Here is a 25394-nt window from a genome sequence, read left to right on the forward strand (position 1 = left end):
AATCTAGGCTAGTTTAATCCCCCCTTAAATATATTACATTCTAGAGGAATTCCATGACTCAATACCATGGATTTTTAAAACCATAGGTCAATACCATGAGTCATTTTTAGTTTTGTTATTATTTAACTTTTATACGGTTATTTTTTGTTTTGTTTTGTTATTTTTAATTTTATTGTCACCAAGTTACAATGTTTACATTACAGTAAGTTACACATCTCTACCATATTTTAATTTTATAGTCAAAATGTTAACATTACATTACTTTAGTTACACATTTCTAACATACTATAGAGAAATTACATTTATAGCTCATACTAAAAAGTAATTTTTTTTTTTAAATTACTTTATCTCATTATATAAAGTTTGATGTAAAATAAAAGTGAAAATTCAAGTATTTAAAAATGGATGACATTGATTTTGAAAGTAACTTTATTAAAAGAAAAAAGTAACGCTAACCACAACATTTCTTGCATATACATATATTAAAGTAATGTTACACACAACATCTCTTGCATATGCATATATTAGCCGACGCACACATGCACCGCACGCACACACACACACACACATATATATATATTAATTTTTTTAATCTAAGGGTACCTGAAAACATCACCCTCATGCACTATTTGTAGATCTAGGCACAACAATTTTATTAGATATTAGTAAAAATGATTATTGAAATAATAAATTTGAATTATTAAATTTATAAAAATTATATAATTTTGAATTTGCTAGAGATTGCTAAAAGCTAATTTTGTAATGGATTTTTGATATATCTAATGTATCATCAAGAACCAGAGATCTAAAAGTAGTGAATGAAATAACCATCTTAAACATTAAATTGATTAAAAATCTATTCCATAGTTCTCTTCTAAAAATCTCTAACTATTAGGCCCCTATACTACTAGTGTAACCCCTTACTGTTATTAGTACAACCCACTTATTATATTGATGTACCCATGTAGTGCCCATATTGTTACTAATGTGCCCCATAGAAGCCCACTATTGTTATTATTGTGCCCTTACATTATTATTGTTATGTCGGCTATGGTTATGTTATGACCCCTTAGACTCCTATATATAGAAAGGAGGTCTTTTCATTTGTATCATCCAAGAATTGTTCGCTTATGTAATGCAAAGGAGGTTTCCCCCTCGAAGAGGCTGAATTCTAAGGCGTTGATCTATCTTTTCTTGACCTGGTTTCATAACATTTGGTATCAGAGCTTTGGATTCTAGGGTTTCGCTTCTCCAAACAGGTCATCGTGGCATTTTCACTATAACGTTTTTTCTGTGACGTTTCAGAAGTCGCAAAAAAATCCATTTGAGAAGAAATCGCGCTGAACCTTGGGTCCGAATTTCAGATCTTTTCGCACGATATTTGCGGAGATATGATCTGAGGAAGTTGGTATTTTTGCATACTCCTGAATTACATTCAAAACAGGTGACCTGGGGAAAATAGTCATAAGTTTCTCTCTGAGCATTGGATTGAAATTTCGTAAGAAGGTACAGAAAGAGGATGGACTGTAGTTTCTTGTACGAATTTTTCAGATCCATAGATCGAAAAATTGACACGTGGCACTTCATACAAGTTCGCTCTTCTGGAAAGGTATATAATCAGGTCATCCTGGGAGATTGTGCATAACTCCTTTTTGGGGAATCCAATTTGGATCAGACTAGTGGCATTGGAAAGAGGACACAAAGGGCTACTACAGGTAGAAATTTTAGAACTTAAATATCCGCAAGTACAGAGTTACAGTTGTTTCAAGTTCGAGGTCCTAAAATCAAGAAAAAGCAAGATGAGGAAGTTTGATGGCAAGGATCCGGTAAATTGGATACTTCAGATGGAGCAATATTTTGATCTACATGGTCTACCACTGTTACAAAAGGTATGTATTGCATCTTCATATTTAGAACCGGATCAATTTTTATGGTATAAAGGGCTTTGTTCTCGTAAAAAACTTGTTACATGGTCAATTCTCACGGAGGAAATGATAGCACATTATGAGGATACAAAGAGCAACACCTTTTTTAGAGCAACACCACAACAATTGGAAAGAGTAAAAGGGCTTTGTGACATATTTGAAAGTAAAATTATGGCAACAAGGAAGTCTACCCCTCACAACTATAAAGATGGACGTGTTGTTCCTCCTAGCCTTGCACAACCTACAATGGTTACACCACAACAATTGGAAGAAAAAAGAGAAAAAGAGCTTTGTTACAATTGTGATAACAAATGCACTAAAGGTCATAAGTGTGCTGAGAAGAAATTATTTTACATAGAGTATGAAGAGGAGGAAGAAAAGGATCAAGAAACATCAAAAGAAGAGGATATATGCCAGGACCCGACCCCACAGAAAGAAGAAATGAATCAGAACATATCTTGTAAACTATTGGCAAGAATGACCACTCTTCAAACTCTCAATATAGAAGGAAATATCAAGAAGAAAAAGGTGCAAGAAGTAAAATATCACATGAAGAAAGAAGAAATGAATCCAACCATATCTTGTAATTCACTGGTCGGAATTACCACTCCTCAAACTAGCGAGACAAAAGGACATATCAAGAAGAAAAATGTTCAAGAAGTTAAAGATCACATCGAGCGGCAAGAAATGAATCCGACCATATCTTGTAAAGGATTGGAAGAAATTACCACTCCTCAAAATCTAAAGATAGAAGGACATATCAAGAAGAAAAAGGTTCAAGCAGTGAAAGATCACATCGAGCATCAACAACAAGTTCTCCAACTTTTAAAGGATAGTGCCACTTCGGTGCAAAATCAAATGAAACAACAGGTAGATCAACATCATAGTGAAAAATGTTTTGATGTAGGCGACTGGGTATTTTTACTGCTACATCTAAAGCAAACTATTTATGAGAAGGAAACGTTGGCAATACTACACGCACTTAAAAAATGGCGACCTTACCGAATGGGAAGACTCTTCAAGGATGAGGATGTGGAAGCATTGTTTTGTGCTATTTCTATTATCCAAACAGATTGGATAAATGAAGCAAGGGATGAATGGAAGAAGGACAAAGAAGTATGCTCACTTATTCAAAACTTTCAAAAGATCCCAATTCAAACAATATTGCCAGATATTGAAAAGGAAGGAAAAATCATATTGGAACCTAGAGCAGTCACAGAAACAAGAACCTGACACCTACAAAATCGATCAATTTCAGAGTATCTCATCAAGTGGAAGAACTTACCCGCTGAAGATTCCACATGGGAGGACAAGAATTTTATACAGAAGCATCAAGAACTACTCAAGCATTGAGGACAACGCTTTTTGAAGGAGAGGGGCATGTTAGGCCTCTATACTACTAGTATAACCTCTTATTGTTATTAGTACAACCCACTTATTATATTGATGTACCCATGTAGTGCCCATATTGTTACTAATGTTCCCCATAGAAGCCCACTATTATTATTATTGTGCCCTTACATTATTATTGTTATGTCGGCTATGGTTATGTTATGACCCCTTAGACTCCTATATATAGAAAGGAGGTCTTTTCATTTGTATCATCCAAGAATTGTTCATTTATGTAATGCAAAGGAGGTTGCCCCCTCGAAGAGGCTGAATTCTAAGGCATTGATCTATCTTTTCTATCTTTTCTTGACCTGGTTTCATAACACTAACGATATAAATAAATATAGAAATCTTGACTCAATTATATAATTTCAAATTTTAAAAATATTAATTTAATTTTATACGTTGAAATTTGCATCACGAAATTTCACCATTTCACCATTTCATGAAAAAAAAAAACCAAACAAAACAAACTAACCACCCTTCCATTATCCACGGTTTAAGGAAAGTTGACGTTTCCAAACATATTTAAGTAGATCATACCAAATAGAAAAGAAGCAGAGGCAAGGAGCACGTCTTTGGGTAAGAGTTAGATGCATGTTACAAAAATACCTAAAAATATCAAAGGATGTGAAACTGAAACAAAACAGGAAAACCGACAAGTAAATGCTTGGATTCAGGAGAAAACAACGTGGGATATAAAGTGCAAGTGGAAATTCCAATACGTGATGGCTGACATAATTTCAATGAGTGGAAAGTAATTTGATTAAAAAGAAATTAAGGTTAAACACATCTTTCGCATATATACATATATATTAATGTTATACATAACATTTTTTCCATATAATATAGTAAATGAGCTTGATATAATTTTAATATGTGGAAAGTAATTTTATGAAAAAAATATTAAGTAATATTAAATATATCTATATTTATCTATATATATATATATTAAAATAATGTTATCTATATTATTTTTTGAACATAATACAATACGTGACGGGTGGCATAATTTCAATACATGTAAAGTAATTTTATTTAAAAAACTTAAACAACTTTAAACACAATATGTTTTGCATATACATATATTAAAGTAACGTTACACACAACATCTCTTGTATACACACATATATATATATAACGTTATGTGATAACATCTTCTTTTGCATAGACATATATACACACACACATATATATAACGTTACGTGACAACATCTTCTTTTGCATAGACATATATTAAAGTAATGTTACATACAACATTTTTTGTATACACACACATATTTATATATCGATATTAATCTAACGTTAGGTGACAACATCTCTCTGGGCAATAATTTATTAAATTTTAGTAAAAATTATTATTGAAATAATAAATTCGAATTATTAAATTTATAAAAATTATATAATTTCAATTTGTTTGAGATTTCTAAAAGCTAAATGTGTTTTGGATTTTCGATATGTCTAACCTATAATCAAAGATCAAAAGAGCTTTGTGGCTAGAACTTTAGTGTACACACGTATATATCTATATATGTAACGTTACGTGACAACATATCACTCCCCGCATATTTTTATTACATTTTAGTAAAAATTATTATTGAAATAATAAATTTGAATTGTTAAATTTATAAAAATGATATAATTTCAATTTGTTTGAAATTTCTAAAAGCTAACTCTGTAATGGATTTTTGATATGTCTAACCTATCATCAGAGATCGAAGAGCTTTGTGGATAAAGCTTTGGTTTTTAGTAATAAATAAAGTAACTATTGACACCTAATCCTCAACGGATGGGTGAACTGGAACGCGATCAGTCATCAAGAAGATGAACTGATCCGTCCTATTTTCTGTATATAAATGATAGTTAGCTAATGAATTAATGCAATCAGTTTTTCTTCCGCTCATTCTGGAGTTACCCTGGCCTGACATGGTATCAGAGCGCAGGTCCCAGTCCAAGATTCCTTGTAACTCCTCTGGCCATAACGCCTCTGTCTGAACGTTTGCCTGGCGCCTCTGCCTGAACGCTTGTCTCTGCCTCTTAACGCCTCTGCCAGTGCTAACGCTTGTCTCTGCCTCTTAACGCCTCTGCCAGCGCTAACGCTTGTCTCTGCCTCTGCTGGCGCTAACGCCTGTCTCTGGTTAGAATATCATTTAGTTTCTGAAAATTGACACGCCCCGCTATTCTCAGCCTCGCCCATTCTATGTATCTGGCCTCTTTCTCCACCATTTTTTTTTTCTGTGTTTATTCAGAAAATGTGAATCAACTGCCTTGCCGATGCAAGGGCATTCGAGATATATCATGAACTTACTGTAACAAGATCTGCAATCTTGATTCTGGCGCCCGTGTCTTCTCTCAGTTGGTTAATCTTGCTGCCTTGTTTCCCAATAACTTTTCTAATTTTGTTCAAAGCCACAACAATCCTGAATACATTGTCTCTGCCTCTAGTTGGCCGCTTGGCCCGAAACCCCATCGGAAGAGTACTGTTCCTCGCTCTCGCTGGACTCGTAATCACTGTTTCCCCCATATCTGAAACAGAGAACCGACAGCCAAGAGTCGAAAGCCTGGGTGATACTCAGACAAGCATATACAAGACGTTAATCTGTGTTTTCCTCTTTTATGTTTATTTCTTTCTATGCCTTTTTCTTCCCATCGGCAGTTTCCTCGCTCTGTATGTATTCCTTTATTCTATCCGCATTTTCGTGGCTGTGGAGCAGTGGTCTGATGAGTGTACTTTTCGGCCTTTTTATGGAATTTTCGGAGTCGACTTGTTTGTGATCATCGCCCTTGTGGGTATCGGAAGAAAGATTACTGCCCACATTGCAAGAATCAGCAGAAGGCTTATCACCCACATGGGAGGCATCAGAAGGACTGCCATTTAAATCGCAGGCATCGGAACAAGGAACGGCGATGGATCCTAATGTTTGACTCTCAAAACCACTCTCAGGTTGTTCTATTGCCTCTGACTCACTTTACCTGATTGAACGAAGTGCGCGGATCCTGCACAACTTCGATACTATTCCCATATTAGCCCATGTGGTAATTAGTTTGTAATATGATTCATCTTCCAAGGAAAGGTCAGAACATCTGGATGTCCAATGCATTCTTCTAAGCACATCACTTGATATATTTTTTAATCTGGGTAATGGTTGTATTGATTCTTAAGGGAAAGTTAAGGTGCTTGTAGTCCCAGTGATATGTACAATGAAATACTGATGCTTTTAGCAAATATTAGAGGGATTTAAAGGCTGTAAAGTAAGGATTTTTTTTTTTTAGCAGAAGTAATTTTTTACAGAATGCATTCAATCATCTCTATGGTCGGAATAGTTCTCACTGGAAAGGAGAACTATTCTGAATGGTCTCGGATGGTAAAACACACCCTCATCTACAATGAGTTGTGGAAAGGAGTGTGTTTCGGAGAAGAAGACAAAGACCCTGTGCAGCCTACATCAGATAAAGAACTTGTCATTTGGGAAAACAAGAACAGAAAAGCCTATGCATTGATCGTGACATCTGTAAATGAAGAAGTAAGTCGTCATATTTCATCCTATTCCACTGCCTTTGAAGCTTTACAAAAGCTGAAAGAACTCTATGATACACATTCTGCACTTGAAGTTTTTCAGCTCATGATTAAACTCTTCACTCTTGAACTGAAAAATAATGATCCTCTTGCTCTTGCATCTGAAATAAAGTCTATAATGCATGATATTAAATCCACTAAGGTTGAGCTGGATATCTCTCTTATTGCCTTTCTCAAAGCACTCTATCCTACCTACTCCAATTATCTTGAGTCATTACAAGCAAATGGAAATCTTAAAGATATAACATTTGACTGTCTTGTGAAAAAGTTTGCTGAAAGAGAGAAAGCCTTTGGAAAGAAAACAGTCCCTGAATCTTCTGAAGAGACTGTTTGCCTTGCTCATAAAGAAAAGCATCCTGCTCAAGATTCTACAAGAGGAAGAGGTGGACGAAGAGGAAGAGGAAGATACTTCAGAGGCAGGGGGGGCAGACATTCTCAAGCAGAAAAAACAGATCTACATTGCATTCGCTGCAAACGAAATGGATCACATGATGCTTCTACATGCAAGCTACCATGGGACAAAATTGAGCAAAGAAGAAATCATCAGAAAGGTAAAACTGATGACACAGACAAAGGTAAAGCACCTGAATCCGCTCACTATATTGAGGCACAATATAACATTGGAGTAAATGAAGATTTGTTTAATGCTTCACTTGCTTCTTCGAAAAATGATTGGTTGCTTGATTCAGGAGCAACCTGTCATATGACTCATAGGAAAGATTTCTTTGAAGATTTCACTGACAATGTTGATGGAGCAGTATACTTTGCAGATCAGTCAAAAATCAAGCCATCAGGGCTTGGCACAATCAGGCTTAAACTGCCTGGTCTTCCAGACTTTCTTCTGGATCATGTTCTATATCTCCCACAGCTCAAGAGAAACTTGCTGTCCTTGGTCCACATCTGCCAGCAAGGTCACTCCATTCACATGTTTAATGGAAAGCTTGAGGTAAGAAAGACATCTGACCACTCACTTGTCATGAGGGGTATAGAAGAAGAAAGACTTCTTAAACTGCAAGGAACCTCTGCTCATGCACAACATTTCTCATATATTTCTCATCATGAAGAAGGTACACTTCCGTCAAGTTTATTATGGCATGCTAGATTTGTACATTTAAACTATGATAGTCTCCGCTTGTTGAAGAAAAATGGTGTTGCTGGTTTGCCTACAATTCCTAGAAAACATAAGCAATGTGATGCTTGCATTCTAGGAAAGCATAGCAAACAATATTTTCTTGATTCACATTCAAGAGCACATAGGAAGCTTGAACTTATTCATTCAGATTTATGTGGTCCAATGCCTATTCCTTCTGCAAATGGAAATAAATATATCATGACATTTATTGATGATTACACCAGAATGTGTTGGGTTTACTTATTGAAGAACAAATCTGATGCTTTTCAAACATTCAAGAATTTTCATAAGTGGATTGAAAATGATGCACAATCTCATATTGGGTCTATTCGCACTGATAATGGAAAAGAATATACATCAAATGAATTTGAAAACTATCTTCGCCAACATGGGATCAAACATCAAACAACTGTACCTTATAATCCCCAACAGAATGGTGTAGCAGAAAGAATGAATAGAACAATCTTGAATATGGTACGATCCATGCTTTCCTTCAAAAATGTAAAGACAATGTTTTGGGCTGATGATGTTCTATGTGCTGCATATATAAAGAATAGATGTCCATCTAGTGCTATAAGAAACAAGACTCCTTATGAATTGTGGTATGGACATGTTCCTTCGGTAAAACATCTCAGGATTTTTGGTTCCACCTGTTATGCTTTAATACCAAAGGTACATAGAAACAAACTTGGTGCTAGAAGTCGTAAGTGTATCTTCCTGGGGTATTCAAACACCTCTAAAGCATACCGTCTCTATGATGAAGTAAATAAAAAGTTTGTTATATCTAGAGATGTCATTTTTCTTGAATCATCTAAATCTGACAGTGTTGTTGAGCGGCAACTTGATCGCTTGGATAGATTCACAAAACCAACATCACTTCAAGAGTTTGATAATCAGATTCCACATCTTGAAGGGGGGATTCCTATAATAGATCAACATGTGGAATTTTCTTCTGAAGAACAATCTCCCCTGCATGAAACTCCAACAACGGATGATGATTTAAGTGATGTAATTGATAGAATTGGGAGACTCAATCTTGATTCAGTCCCAACTCAATCAACAGAGCAGCCTGGACCATCTCAGAAAGGTCCCCCAAAATGGCTGACAAAGACACTTGAAAGTGTTCATCCTGATGAAATTGGAAAAACAGGAACCAGAAATACAAACCGACAAGATGGAGGTGATGTAGATAACTCTAATTCACATGTTGATATGGATGTTACTTATGATTGTGAATTGAACTTGTCTACAGATTTTGAACCAACTTCCTTCAAAGAAGCTGCTTCTCATGATGAATGGAAAGAAGCGATGCAGAAGGAGTATGATGCCCTCATAAAGAATGGCACTTGGAAGCTGGTTGATCCTCCATTTGGAACCAAACCAATTGGCTACAAGTGGGTCTACAAGAACAAATACAAAGCTGATGGCTCACTTGACAAGCACAAAGCTAGGCTTGTGGCAAAAGGTTTTGCACAGAAGGAAGGGGTCGATGATGAGGAAACTTTTGCCCCCCACAGCAAAATGGGCCACCATCCGGACACTCTTTGCACTAGCTGCTCAGAACGGTTGGAAAGTCCATCAAATGGATGTAAAAACTGCATTCTTGAATGGAGATCTAAAAGAGAATGTTTTTATGTCCCAGCCTGAAGGATTTGCTGTGAAAGGACATGAACATAAAGTATGCAAACTTCTGAAGTCCTTGTATGGCCTCAAACAAGCACCACGAGCCTGGTATGAAAAACTAACTGAGCATCTTCTGAAACTCAACTTCAATCATTTTGATCTTGATGATGCAACTTTATTTGTCAAGAAAGTTGGCAAAATAGTTGTATATCTTGTGGTATATGTAGATGATCTTTTAATGACAGGGAACAATGAAAGCTATATTGCATCCATAAAGAAAGAATTAGGAAAAAGTTTTGAAATGACTGATTCGGGCTATGTTCATTACTATCTTGGCATTGAAGTAACCCAACATCCAAAATCCATATTTCTTTCTCAAAAGAAATACATTGGAGATTTGTTAAACAGATTTGGCATGACAGAGTGCAATCCTCTTTCTACTCCAATGGAACAAAACTTGAAGCTCACATCTATTGAAGGAAAGGAATTTGAGGATGCAACAAAGTATAAACAGCTTGTAGGAAGTCCCATCTACCTCACTACTACCAGACCAGACATTTCATTTGCTGTTGGAATCCTCTCCAGGTTTATGCAAAAGCTTTGTGAGGGACATTGGTCTGCTGCAAAAAGAGTTCTAAGGTACTTGAAGGGAACTCAAGACCTTGGAATCAAGTATACACAAGTGGACGACTTCAACTTGATTGGATACTCTGATTCAGACTTCGATGGAGACAAAGAAACTGAGGTATCTACTTCAGGATATGCTATGAGTCTTGGATCAGGAGCTGTCTCTTGGAGATCACGCAAACAATCAGTACCAGCAGATTCCACAACAGAAGCAGAATATGTGGCAGCAGCTGAAGCAACGAAAGAAATTGTGTGGCTCAGGAAAATTCTTGAAGATTTGCAGGTAAAACAAATACAATAACTCCACTCATGATTGATAACACCTCTGCAATAAAGTTGGCCAAGAACCCAAAGTTCCATGATCGTACTAAGCACATCAATACTAAATATCATCTGATCCGACATCATGTTGAGGCCAAAACAATCCATCTCCGTCATTGTTCCACAAACGAGCAAATTGCAGACATCTTCACCAAAGCGCTTGGAAGAGAAAAGCTTGAAAGATTCAGAACAATGCTTGGACTCACCAACATCCCTTCAGATTAAGTGGGGGGAATGTTGACACCTAATCCTCAACGGATGGGTGAACTGGAACGCGATCAGTCATCAAGAAGATGAACTGATCCGTCCTATTTTCTGTATATAAATGATAGTTAGCTAATGAATTAATGCAATCAGTTTTTCTTCCGCTCATTCCGGAGTTACCTTGGCCTGACAGTAACCATTTAAATTATTAGATTAATTAAAAAACCATTACACAATTCTCTTCCAGAGATCTTTAACCATATGAATAAATATGGAAATTTTCACTCACTTATATAATTTAGTTTTAAAAAAATTTAATTCTATTTATACATTGAAATATACATCACCAAATTTCACCATTTCAGAAAACAGAAAAACGAAACAAACTAACCACCATTGCATTTTCCACCGTTTAAGGCAAGTTGACGTTTTTTGGGCAAGTTGACGTTTCCAAAAATATTTAAGTAGATCATACCAAATAGAAAAGCAGCAGAGGCAACGAGCACCTCTATGGGTACGAGTTAGATGCATGTTAAAAAAAAACCTAAAAACATGAAAGGATGTGAAACTGAAACAAAACAGGGAAAACCGACAAGTAAATGTTTGGATTCAGGAGTAAAGTGCTAGCTGACATAATACACGATAGCTGTTTGGCCTATTTGGCCTATGAAATGTCAAAGATTGGAAATTGCATACGCATCTTCCGGGCGTTGCTTTTCTTTACTTGTGCGATGTCAGGCCCTACATCTCTGGCGATTTCTATTTCCGCCACAATTTTTTAATTAATGCCTTGATATGCGGGGCATTAAGAAAATATAAAGCTAGCTGTTTTTTTTTCACCTCCAGTTTTTTCAACTCGAGTTATTTGTGGCGGAAATAGGAATTACATCTCTCAATTCAAAGATCTGACTTGTCCGTTTCCTATTAGAGGCGGGCTGATCATAAATCAAGAATTCCCACAAAAGTCCGAAGTTGGGCTGCACAGAAATACTGATTCTAGCTCTCAAATCCCATCATTAAATATTAGCGTACACAAAAATCTGGAAGTTAATTGAAACGTGCCGATGAGGAATGTTAATCGTGATGAAGAAGAGGGAGCCGATGAGAAGGTTCCTCATTCCAAATGGTTCCGCTACAATTCCCCCCTCACTCAGATGCTTCTGATATCTGTGGTCTGCTTCTGCCTCTCGGGCATGATCAACGCCCTCGCTGGATTGGGCGGAAGCGGCCAGGAGAATGACCAGGCCTCCAACGATGCCAACACTGCCCTTTACGCGACCTTTGCAGTCTTCGGCATTTTCGCGGGCGAAATATACAACATCCTCGGCCCTCGCACGACCATGTTCGCAGGCTGCTGCGCTTGTTCTCCCTACGCCGGTTCTTTTCTCTACTACAGTCATCACCATAAAGAGACTTTTCCTATTATTGCAGGTTTGTTTGCGGGCGTCGGAGGTGGACTGCTCTGGGTCGGACAGGGTTCGATCATAACCTCGTATCCCACCGAGGGCACGAGAGGCAGATACATTTCTCTGTTCTGGGTTATATACAATCTGGAAGGAGTAGTAGGCGGCTTCATTCCCTTTATATTGAACTATCACAGCAAAGCCGCTTCTGTTAACGACGGGACCTATATAGCCTACATGTGTTTCATGGCCTCCGGGGCTGTTGTGAGATTGGCCTTGCTTCCACCCAACAAAGTGGTCAGGAGCGATGGCAGCAAGCCGACTCTGCGTAAATACTCCAACGTTAGCACAGAGGTCATGGAAGTTCTCAAGCTATTCGCCAACTGGAAGATGATGCTGCTCTTCCCTGCTGCATGGGCCAGCAAGTTCTTTTACACTTACGAATTCAATAACGTTAATGGCAGGATCTTTACGGTGAGGACCAGAGGGTTCAACAATGTTTCATTCTGGGGTTCTCAGATGTTAGGGTCTGTGATAATTGGTTACGTTCTCGATTTTAGTTTCCTGAGCAGGAAGAAAAGAGGGCTTCTTGGCGTGGCCATCATTGCAGTACTGGGGACTGCAATCTTGGGAGGTGGTCTCGCCAATCAGCTGAGATATAGCAGAGATAAGCCCTTGCAGCCGCTCGATTTAAGAGACTCTGGGTCTGCTTTTGCAGGGCCATTCGTTTTATATTTCAGCTATGGATTACTGGATTCCATGTTCCAGACTCTGTGCTTTTGGACGATCGGAGCTTTGGCAGATGACTCCTATATTCTGAGCAGGTACAGTGGACTCTTCAAAGCCGTGCAGAGTGCAGGACAAGCGGTGGGTTGGGCTACGGACAGGCAGAGTGTTTCTCTGCTGGAGGAGCTCATAATCAACTGGAGTCTTCTTACAATCAGCTTCCCCTTCTTGATTATCCTCATTGCCTTGGCTGTACATGATGGTGAGACTGCTACGGCTACCGCCACAGAACCCGAAGCAGGCTGAAGAGAAGCAGTGGTCAAAGCCGAAAGGAAATAGTTTTGTGTCAAGCTGAAGGGAAATTGATCAAGCTATGCGTTAATCAATTTCTCAGAAACGAGCGTTTCCTTAGGCGAAGCCTTGTTATGATGTACGGTACGGTTTGTTGGGATTTTTGGTTTTTTTGCGTTCGTTTCTTCCTGAAAACAAGTTTGATTTGTCGTATTTATTCTACACATTTAGATCTGTCCTATGTCGTATATATTCTGTTGGATTTATTCTCCAGAAGTATCGTACTCACGTTGTTAGGATACAAAGCTATCATTGTATGATCTCAAAATAGACTTTCTTCTATTTGCTTGAAGCAAGGGGATGAAATCTAGATTTTGAGTCTATGGTTTTCCGAGTGTTCTGCCTTTTCTTTTACCTTCTGCTCTGGTAGCAAGTGAACCACTTTTCTTTACTCGGCTGTTCGGATGTGCTGGCACAGATTTGTCACACATGGTGGAAAAATGGTCATTTGGGTAACTTGTTTGGCATTTCAAACAGATGACGAGAGACAGTAATAAGAGAGGAAATAGGATCAATAGCCATGCATGCGTAATTACATATTAGGTATATAATTATGGATATTTGAGATCTTCACGAAAGTTCAAATATAAAACTGCATAACCTTTGATTTTAAGAGTCTTAAATAACTCTGGTAGACCATAGATTTTATAACGCTTGGGTTCTAACTAACTTGCACATAGTTTTATTTTATTTATGACAGTTTTATTTTATTTATGAATAGATGTAAAACTATGTACAGAAAGATTATATAAACATTTTATTTATGAATAAATTTATATGTTTATGCGAAAAATAGTTTATTAAAAAGATCATTTCCTCTAAAAATTAGATTAGGTTATAGTTTAAAAAGATCATTTCCTCTAAAAATTAGATTAGGTCATAGTTTAATTATAGAGGAAATCATATTTTTTTTGAACATTTTTTATAGTCAATGTTCAAAATTTGATAGATATTTTTAAAAATCATAAAATTAGTTGTTTAATTTCTAATGACCCTCAAGGTATTTCTAGGGTGTAGAGTCTATTTATGTATTCAAAAGTGCATTCTAAATAATAAGAATCCACAAACTTACTAAAATTTGTATTACCAAATTACCACAAAAAGTCAGTTTGTATATTAGTTATAATAAGTCATTGCTAATTAATTGTGATGACTATTACATGCTATATTGTTAGGAATATGACTGCTACGTACAATGCCATAGAATGCCATGCGAATAACACCTCACATATTTTATGCCATAATTTATGTATATGGTTGCCATCTTCAAGCATGATTTTGAGATATTTTTGTAGTTTTTTTCTTTTAGTTTTTAAGGAAACCATCCAAAAATAAAAATCCTTAAAAGTAATATATTTGCCATTAGTTACTTCCTACCATAATTTGGGCAATTCTTTTCATAAAAATGGATAGGAATAAGATGCAAATAAATATGGAGTTCCTTCCCACCTTTATTAAAGTGATTAATTTCTCCACTTCACATCTCAATTTACTAGTTCCTACTATAGGATTCAATTGACCATTATTAGTCTATGCCAAGGAAAGGATCTCACACTAGATTGCCCTGTGACCACTATTAGTTAAGAATTTACCAACTCAGTTTATAATTCTTAACTTTGAGAGATAAATATTTATTTTTCAAGATTGTTAAAAAACTAATTTTTAAATATTTGATGTGACCATAACTCGAATGTCTTATTGCAACTTTTGCACAATACAACTGTCTCACGTATTTATTTTATTCTATAATTTATGTATATGGCTGCAATATTCATGCATTATTTTAGTATTGAGTGTAGTGATATTTGGCTTTTAACCATTCCAAGAAAACTATCCAAAAATATAATCTTTGAAAATAGTTCATACTATGGTAAATAACATCTTTAACATTAGTTACCTCCCATCATAAGTAACTTCATAAAACATGAATACTAATAAGATGTAAATACATACACTTAGTTAGTTCCCACCATTATTTCTGCTTTCATTGGCACTTATGTAGAGTAAAACTATAAATGTGTAGACTTATTGTGGTTACTACCCACCAAAATAGCTTTTGATCCTGAGAAAGTAATTAATTTATCCACCCTTAGGTAAATAACATATTTACCATTAGTTACTTCCCACCATAATTCAAGCATGTCTTTGTGTAAAAAATGGATATGAATAAGATGTAAGTAAATATACTTACCGGAAGTTACTTCCCACCATTATTTATGTTTTCCTCAACCCTTATGTAAGTGTAAAATTGTAAATGTGTAGACTTGCTGGTGTTTACTATTATGCAAGTCCTTGGGGTTAGGAAAGCAACTAATTGATGCACTTCACATCCCAATTTATTAGTTCTTGCCGAAGAAAAACTATAGAACTCAATTTGTATATTGACCACTAATAATTTAGCATTGACCAATGCAAATTATATTTCCTAATAGTAGGGACTAAGTTTCCTTGAAACACTTGTTTAGTGTTAGATATTGGAATCAATTCAAAAGTGATATAACTCATTTATGTTACAGAGATATTAGGGATGATTCATATTAATTCTAAAATGTTTGGAGTAGTTTGAATTCTTAATCATATTAGTGTGAAATCATATTTTAAGAAAATGCTTAAGTATAATAAAGAAAGCAAAGTTTATATAAATTAATCAAATTATATAAATTAATAGTAAATTGTTAAAAAAATAATCTAATTGTTTTTTATTAATTATGTTTAATTATTTAACTAATGTAGTCATATAAATAGGTAACTAAGAATAGGATAAGGAACGATCAGGAGGATGGAGCGCTCTACGATAGACCATAAGGGTTTTGGTTAACCCCTTACTGTTACCTGTTACCACTCTGCCCGTGAACCTGTTGCTGCCTGTCGCTGTTACCCGGCCCGATTTTTCAGGTCCATCTATCGCTTTCAGGATGTCGACAGCTATAATGGGTGAATCAATGGAAACAGAGGAGGAGGTTGATTATTCAGAAGATCCGCATCCTGAACAGGTTATATTTGGGTGCCCTAATTTTTCATCTGCAGAAGTAGGCCCTAGCCGTCCATCGAACCCATCGCCGCCTATTCCCTCTCCGGTGGTAACCCTGCCGGATCATCGCTCTACTCATCACTCTGCCGGAAATTCTCCCCGGGGCTCCCCTGCTTTGGATCTTCCCCCTCTGTCCCCTGGGACCCTTCGCTTTCTGTCGACCATTATCCCTCCGTCGCCCTCTTTTGATCTGCATCCACACAATACTACCTTCTTTGCCGCGACATCTTCGAGACCTCCTCTTTCAGCAGCCACAACCCCTTCTGCTTCCCTTCACTCACCCTCGGGCTGTTTTGAGACTCCAGCTGTTAGGGTTAGACCTGCAAAACCAATCCATTTGGAAGGCTCCCCGGATCCATTAGTGGACCACCCATCTTCTTCACGTACTGGAAATAAAATAACTAAGTGTGTTAAAGCGACTTCAAAGGATATCTCGATCCATTTTGAAGATACCTTTGCTATAGGGGAAGCAGCTATCATGGTGAGCACCATACTTATTGGACATGTCGAGGGAGGGCGTATTCGGTGACTTGGCTCATCCAATGGGTAAAGGAAATCTGGGGAGGGATCCTCAAGGAATTACCTGAGGTACAAGTTTTACCTAGAGGCTGGTTTGCCCTACACTTTGCAAAGGAGAACTATACAGACTTGGTGCTGGCTAGATATTGGCGCATTGAGATGGCGTCGGTTCTGTTAAAGAGATGGAGCCCTCTCTTTGATCCGGAGAGAGAACAAATTGGGGCTGGTCCGCTGTGGGTTCGTCTGTCGAGGCTCCCTCTACAGTACTGGAGTGAGGAGGTTTTCATGCACATTGGGAATGCTCTGGGGTCATATCTTGACCATGATCGAACCTTCGTAGAGTCAAGAAACAGAACCCTCGCGCACATCTTGGTATACTTGGATACCCGCGAAGGATTGGAGGAGAAGATTACCCTGCACTGGGGGGAATTTACAAGGGTACAGATATTGGACTACGAAGGGGTTCCATTTAGATGCTGCCGCTGCCAGAAGGTAGGGCATATATTTAAGGACTTCCCCCTCAATAAGAAACCGGAAGATATCCCTGCGCCATCCAATGTACCTTCGAGGACTATCTCGCCAGCCAACTTGCGTACTTCAGCGCCAGGACCTCCCATCATCAACCCTCAAAATGTATCAGGTGTCGCTCGCAAAACTCTCTCGCCGTCGATCACCAGATCTCGAGCTACTGTTGAAGGTGCCATTGCTTCGGGTACATCTCTCTCTCCTCCTTTATCTTGTATTTCTCCTTGCTCCTCATTGCATATTCCATCTATGTCTGCTGCATATTGCACATTACCCACTTCCCCTGTCTATACTCCATCGGCTCCCTCCTTGCATTCTCTCCCCTCCCACTCCTCTTCTCCATCCTCATCTCGGGGGACCAAGCATCCTTATAATCTCCGCCCTCGCATTCATTCCCATGGATCCCATCTAAAAATTGTTGGTTTGGGTCTTGTAACTACCGGGTCGACTCCCTTGATTGTCCGGGTGAGAAAATCATTCATATCAAAAGCTATCAGGCGTGCTGGAGCGTAGGTGGCCTCTGGCCGCAAATCCACTATTGACGGGGTCCTTAGAGCAGCGAACACCCCTGGCAGTCTCCCTCCATGAAGTGTCTTTCCTTTATTTCCAGAGGCTTGGCTAGTGCCTCCAAGAAACTAGCTTTGAATTTTTTAGACTGTTCCTGTTGACATCATTCTCCTCCAAGAAACCCTCGGCCCAGCTGATCCTGTCTCTGTTGCTTTATCCTCTATTATCCCGGGATGGACATTTTTGGCTATGGATGCTACTGGTAGATCGGGGGGCCTCGCGATAGGCTACAATCCATCAACCATCAAAGCACAAGCTACCTGGGGAGGACAGGGGTTTATGGGCATAGACCTCTTTTCAGCCGACCTAGGGTACAGCCTTAGGGTTATTAACATATACGGCCCCTGTCAACAAAGGGAGAACTTTTGGCATCATTTGCTAGGACTATCCATATTCTCTGCTGACAACATCATTATTGGGGGTGACTTAAATTTCTCCCTGGGATATGGCAAATCTTGGGGATCCATGGCTCAAGTAGACTCGATCACTGGTTATATGTCAGACCTTCTAGAGAGACATAACCTGATTGATGTCCCAATGCACAAACCACTCCCTACTTGGAGGAACAGAAGAATTGGAGAGGCTGCACTTGCCCACAGACTTGACAGATTTATCATGAAAGGACCCCTTATTCAATAGCTGCATTTCTACAAACAATGGGTTGGATCTGGAGGCATTTCGGATCACTACCCTATATACCTGGAGATCTTGGGACCTCACAAAAAGCCAAAAGCCCCATTCAAGTTCAATCATGGCTGGCTTCACGATCCTTCATATATCAATATGGTCAAGGAATTTTGGACTTCTAACCCGATTGATAGGTCAGAATCCTTGGCAAAAGGTTTCTGCTCTAACCTATCTCAGCTCAAGCACCTCTCTATCAAATGGGCCAGAGAAAAATACCAAAAGGAAAACTCAGCCCTTCTGCTCATAGAATCAGAACTCTCCACTTTATTGGATGAACGAGGCTTAGGGTTTTCCATAGCAGAGGACAAATCCCACCTGGTGGATCTGGAAAACCAGAACTCAAAGATTTTAAAAAACAGAGAGGAATCCATCCATCTTCGAAGCAGAGCCATTTGGTTAAAAGCAGGAGATGACAACACTCGTTTCTTCCATAATTATGCAAAAGGCAGAAAGGTCAAAAATACCATCTGGAATATCCCATTGCCAGAGGGGGGAGTGGCTGACTCCTTCAACAAGCTCTCACATCTGGGATCTTCTCACTTCAGGAACCTCTACAAACAACCTCTTGGCTCGACTATTGCTGATATCATCAACATTATTGGACACTTCCCCAGGTTTGTAAATGAGGATGAGGCAGAGGCATTATATGATCCAGTGACACCTGGGGAACTTGAGGGCACTTTAAAATGGTTCAAAAAGGAAAAAATCCCGGGGCCGGATGGCTGGACCATTGAGTTCTACATTGCTTTCTATGAACTTCTCAGCCATGATTTACTAAGGGTTGTGGAGGAATGCAGGGTATCTGGGTCACTTTACAATGCCATCAATTCGACATTCATAGCCCTTATTCCCAAATCGGACTCCCCTTCCTCCTTTGATGATTACCGCCCCATTTCTCTATGCAACGTGCTCTATAAGATCATCTCCAAGATCATTGCAAATCACCTCCGACCTATCCCATCCCGTCATATTGCCCCTCAACAATTTTCCTTCCTTGAACATCGTCAGATCCATGAAGCCATCGGTTCGGCACAAGAAGCCTTTCACACCATTTGGACCAGACACCATAAGGCCATTATCCTAAAGATTGATTTGGCCAAGGCCTTTGATCGTGTCAGTTGGCTCTACATCAATATGCTCCTCATACATCTAGGCTTCCCCAACAATTTCATCACCTGGATCATGGCTTGCATCACCACCCCCACCTTAAGTGTTCTCATCAATGGGTCGACATATCAGTTTTTTCACTCTGAATGAGGTCTCAGACAGGGTTTCCCTTTGTCTCCCCTACTTTTCTTGATAGTCATGGATGGTCTGAGTCGATTGATTGCTTCAGCTAAAAGAAATGGGGATCTTTGTGGACTCAAAATATCTGATGACTGCTTTCTCACCCATCTTCTTTTTGTGGATGCTGTCATGACTTTCCTTGATGGCAGCATCAGGGACTCTCATACATTTTCTAAAATCCTCACCCTTTTTTCATCTGCCACTGGGATGCTTGCAATCATACAAAATCATCAATCATTCTTACCAGAACTTCTATCCATGAGTCTCAATTTGCTCGTCAACTGTTTCCATTCTGCATTAGTCCCTTAGATCGTGGTATTAAGTATTTAGGTTTCTGGATCAAGCCTGTCAGCCAAAAGATAGCTGACTGGATCTGGCTCATCTCAAAACTGGAAAAGCAGCTTAACATATGGAGTCACCGATATCTATCCAGAGCTGGTAGACTTGTATTGGTTAAATCTGTTCTGGAGGCAACACCGGTCTTTTGGATGGCTCTTGCATGGATTCCGAGAAACATCTTGGCAAGGTTACACCAATTATGCAACAGATATCTTTGGAATGGGAACCAGGACAAACGGATATTTGCATGGGTGGGATGGAAGAAGATAGCGCTGCCCAAAAAATGGGGAGGCTGGGGATTAAAAGACCTACCCACATTTGCACAGGCTCTTGCAGCAAAAATGGGGTGGACATTACTCACAGGTCATAATCTCTGGACTAGCATCACATATCACAAATATATTTGGCCTTTGCACATAATGGATTGGATCTGGCTTCCAAATTGGACCAATTCTGGCATCTCATCTGTATGGAAAGCACTTCTAAAATCCATGCCACTCATCAGGGAAAACCTAGTTTGGAAAATTAACAATGGATCTTTGGCTCGTATCGGCACAGACCCATGGAATGGGTGTGGTGGCAGACATCTATTATCTGAGGCTCTCATACAGCACCTAACTTCCCTCAAGATCAAAGTTATAGCTGACATCGCGGATCCACTCAATACATCCATTTTTGAACAACGCTGGAAATCAGCACTTCAGATCAATCTTCCACCCCACTGGCATTAGGAATGGACTGATTATATAAATGCTTTGTCAGAATCTCACATCAGGATCAAACAGGGACCAGATGAACTTATTTGGCATCAATCTGAGAATGGAATATATACACCAAAGACGGGCTATTTAGCATTGATCTCTCATAAGGTACCGGATCAGATCTCATTCTGGTGGAAGGCAATATGGAAACTCACTGCGCCTCCATGGACAAAACTCTTTTTTTGGTATATTCTAAAAGGTATAGTTCCCACAGGTGAAAAATGCAACAAAATCAATTCTTCACCTGTTCCTGAACTGCACAGCCTTGATGAACCTGTGGCAAACCGTATCCGCATCTATACACTTTTCGGGCTCTTGGGAAGGCGATGATATTAACAGAGCTTGGGAATCATGGTATAACCATCACAAAGGATCTAAACTATAGAGCCTTCCCATTATTATCAGCTGGTACCTCTTGTTGGCTCGGAACCGGACTATATTCGATGATAAACCTGTGAGTTGGCCGCATCTATCTGCTCTTATCATATCGGCTTATAATGATATGCCTGAGCATATCGATAAATGTACCCGTTGGGCCTTTTCTAATGGTGCTACCGAGCAGCAGGTATGCAGGGGTGGTTTTATCTTATACATCAGCGATCAACATTTCTATAAAGTCCAGATGGGTTTGGTGACTAGCACAAACAACTTTGCTGAACTCATCACTCTTCGTCATCTCATGCATTTCTCATTGGGACATAATTGCATGAACATTCATATTTTTGGAGATTCGAATATCATCATAGATTGGTTCAACAATATTACTGTCTGCCACACACATACACTCAGTAACATATTGGATGAAATAAATATATTGAAGGCTCATTTTATTGACATCACTTGCAATCATATCTACAGGGAACACAACAGCAGTGCCGACCAACTTTCCAAGGAGGCAACGACACTACCCCGAGGAGAGTGGATGATCCAGGAGCAGCACGGGTCAAATGCATACCAATACTATCATCGACCTTATATAGACCCACATTACCATAGGGCAGTTAACCCATGAGCTGCAATATTTGATAAAATTTTTTATATCTTTGGACAACTTTTTGTATACAGTGGACATAATCTTTTCTACAGAGCCCCGCGTGGCTAATATCTACATATAAATAAAACAACTATAAACGAACATCTTGTGTGATGTTTCTGGTTATATACAGATATCATAGATCATATACTAAGCCCTCAAAAGGTTGACTGACTCTATAGCATATGCACTGTGCATCTACAACATGTAGTTTTTCAAGTTAATGAAAGATAACGATTTTTCTAGTGGAAGAAAATGTAGTCATATAAATTAAACTCAGTCTAATTAATAGATGAAATGGTCCTTTTCCATACACCTATTTTAGTCAATTTTGTAGAAAATCTCATAAGGTTTCTAAAAAGCATAAGTGTAAGTTGTTTAATCTACAAAGCTTGAGTGAATCAATATTTTTTTTAGGGTGTTGAATCCATTTAACCATTTAAAATTCCATTATAAACAAGAAGAAATCACAATCTTTGTCAAAATTGTACTGTCATATTTTGGCAAAAAAATCCATTTTTTCTATTAGCTAGACTCATCCTACTCATCCTAAGTTAAATGGTTTAGCTAGACTCATCCTATGTTAAATGGCTGCTATATTTTGGCAAAAAAATCCATTTTTTCTATTAGCTAGACTCATCCTACTCATCCTAAGTTAAATGGTTTAGCTAGACTCATCCTAAGTTAAATGGCTACTAAATGCCAATAGTAATCAATTCATAATTAGGAATAAAAAATCCATTTTGTCTATTAGTTAAACTACCCTAACTGCATTTTTAGCATGTCTCCTCCCCCTAGCATATGCACAACAACGTTCATGAGGTTTGATCCTAGGTCACCTTACTAATTAGGCCCATCCTCAACCGGTTTTGCTAGTGGGACTTGACCTAGAAATTATGGTTATTATCAATAATTATAGAATGAATTGTTATATGAGTTAAACATATATATAGATATATATAGATATATATATATATATATATATATATATATATATATATATATATATATATATGTTTAAAAAAACATGTCAATATTTTTAACCATGAAGTTTCACTTTCCAAATTACCATAGAGATTCTTAACCTATGAATAGACTTTGTTACTAATGTAGACTAAATTCACTTTTTATTAAACATAGTAGCCCTAATCCAAGTTTCCCTTTAACCCTTTAGATGACTTCAATCTCATTATGGAAGAACCCCAGACCTCTTTCCTCACTCAAGACTTTGGATCAGGACTTTTTCAATGGACAACGTTCTTAATCACTTTCCCGATGCCCTTGGCATGTGCGACTTAAGAACTTATATATTATACAAAGTTGAAGATGATGGGAAAATTTGTAAGTAAAATTCTATGTCTTTTAGGTAATGGATCACTTTGCAAAAGTACATAAAATAATGGTTTTAAAATTTGCTTAACAACATAGAAATGGAGACAAATATACCATATCAAAAACACAAGACATTAAAATGATAAAGGAGTTCAACCCTCTCCTGGGATACATCTCCTGGTTCAGCTTCCATTGTTAGGCTTCTTTCATTAAGTGCTAAAATTTGTGTTTACATGGATTTAAGGTGCTCGGAATGTAAAAATTATATCTCCAGTTACTGTAGAACAGTAGAAAAAACCCAAGATAGGCTCTTGTTGGGCTTAATTTGGCCAAAAAATGAAGAAGTTATACTCTAGAGAAGCTTTTCTACTAATTAATCTACAAACTGGATTGATTTGCTAGCTATTCTATGAATTCCTCAATTTGAGGGCCCACCGAGTGCCAATTTCGTTTGGCGGCGGCAAGATTCTTGTTGATTCGGGCGCAATTTGTTGCATATTTGGAAAATATGTGCCACATGGGGTCATGCGCTCGGGGGCTGGGGCTAACCGCCTACCCCCATCAACATTCGGTTCCATAAGCCATATATCTCAGGGTTGGCCCCCATTTTCCGTACCCATCATCAAGCTCTCTGTGCAGTCTGCTGTGATTTCATGGCATGGGTCGAGACAGTGGGTTGGGCTTAACCACTAGCCCCCTTAATTGTTATCACTCCAGTCCGGTGGTAATATATACGTGGGTTCCAAAACCTTGTGATGGGGCTAAGCCTGGACCCTAAGATACCTTCTGCCTATGGTCTCATGAGGGGTAAGCTAACCGAGGGTCGGGGCTTAGCCCGAACCCTGTCCCCCAACACTTCAATGCCGAAACATTATATATGTATTCTCAACTATGTATATTAAGTTCCACCATGCAATCTATCGGTAGAGCACTATGATATTTATTCAGAGGTCTCGTGTTCAATCCTCCCGGTGGAAGTTTGACTGTAACCAAAATTTTCTTAGTACAAAGGTGCCACTTGGCAACTTGTGATCAAGCCACGTGCACCCAACTATTGGGCCACTTTAAAACTCTAACCACCAATCAAAACATGCCAAATCGAACCAATCACATGAGGTCACTTGGTAGCTTGTCATTGTCCCACGAGGTATAGTTAGCTTTCTCAGTCAGCAATCCTGGACCTAACGTGTAGATTTTTTACCTATTTGGGAAAACGATCAGAATGAGATATTGGGAGCATATTATATCTATTTTGAGTGATTCAAGTTATGTTGGATTTAGGTTGTTGAGACAAAAAATTTGACATAGGTTTCAAGAACTTTTGAACAATTTGAATTTTGCGCACTTTATTGATCCCTTAGATCACTCCTCCCCACTAGAATATTTTGGACCTCCAAAAGACTATTTTCAGTCAACAAATAGATGAGGGTACAATTTCCTCACCCTTCCAATCTCAATCCATTTTGATTTTCTTGGATTTGTACCTTTGAACCTCACACGAAGGTACTCCATATTCCATCTTTTTAAAGTTCTTGTTTTTTTATCAAGGATAATATTCTCCTCCCATTCTTCAAGAAATTCAAGAGAGAAATATTGTATTGAAGGAATCTGAACATACTCTCAATCAAATGAGGCTCATATAATCTCAAATTATCAACATTAACAACTACATAAATTTGCATATATGGAGGAAAATCCAACTGAAAGGAATTATTACGAATCTTTTCTAAAATCTTAAAAGGTTGATACCTTATTGGTTCCAATTTTTTACCTTCTCCTTTAAGCCAATCCCTGCTAATGTAATTCCAAATTTCATCTCCAACCTGAAAATTGTGGTCAACACGATGCTTATCATGCCTTGTCTTGTACTTGGCTTGACTATTTTCCAGCTGTCCTAGAACCATTTGATGCACCAATTGAACTTGTTCAATGAATTGCTTAGCCTTATCAATGTCGCTATGTCATTAATAGAAACATCTTTCCCAAAGATGAAATCTAAAGGAGATTTTGGTAAGTATCCAAAGAGTAACTCAAA

General features: G+C 38.2%; 2 protein-coding genes and 1 pseudogene across 2 annotated transcripts; all 3 read left to right on the forward strand.

The window, feature by feature from the left end:
* Nucleotides 1-11862: 11862 nt before the first annotated feature.
* On the forward strand, nucleotides 11863-13233 carry LOC149261130 (UNC93-like protein 1 pseudogene; annotated as a pseudogene).
* A 3754-nt stretch (nucleotides 13234-16987) lies between these two features.
* On the forward strand, nucleotides 16988-18559 carry LOC149261131 (uncharacterized). The gene is made up of 2 exons (XM_089367845.1): nucleotides 16988-17540; nucleotides 18039-18559. The coding sequence occupies exons 1-2, from the start codon at nucleotides 16988-16990 to the stop codon at nucleotides 18557-18559; spliced, it is 1074 nt and encodes a 357-aa protein (XP_089223971.1).
* Nucleotides 18560-18703: 144 nt separating this feature from the next.
* LOC149261132 (uncharacterized) lies at nucleotides 18704-20964 on the forward strand. Its single transcript, XM_089367855.1, has 2 exons — nucleotides 18704-19724; nucleotides 20225-20964. The coding sequence occupies exons 1-2, from the start codon at nucleotides 18704-18706 to the stop codon at nucleotides 20962-20964; spliced, it is 1761 nt and encodes a 586-aa protein (XP_089223981.1).
* Nucleotides 20965-25394: the final 4430 nt, after the last annotated feature.

Source organism: Pinus tabuliformis, chromosome 6, assembly GCF_031772625.1.
Source record: "Pinus tabuliformis cultivar Carrire ecotype Pingquan chromosome 6, CPIR1, whole genome shotgun sequence".
In the NCBI taxonomy this organism is placed as follows: Eukaryota; Viridiplantae; Streptophyta; class Pinopsida; order Pinales; family Pinaceae; genus Pinus; species Pinus tabuliformis.

Bases quoted from the DNA above. Each gene is read 5' to 3' on its own strand.
- LOC149261131 (XM_089367845.1), top strand. From the start codon at position 16,988: ATGGCGTCGGTTCTGTTAAAGAGATGGAGCCCTCTCTTTGATCCGGAG. The intron at 17,541-18,038 runs GTACATCTCTCT...TTCTCCTCCAAG, and splicing joins TGAAGGTGCCATTGCTTCGG to AAACCCTCGGCCCAGCTGAT.
- LOC149261132 (XM_089367855.1), top strand. From the start codon at position 18,704: ATGGTCAAGGAATTTTGGACTTCTAACCCGATTGATAGGTCAGAATCC. The intron at 19,725-20,224 runs GTTGGCTCTACA...TTAAGTATTTAG, and splicing joins CAAGGCCTTTGATCGTGTCA to GTTTCTGGATCAAGCCTGTC.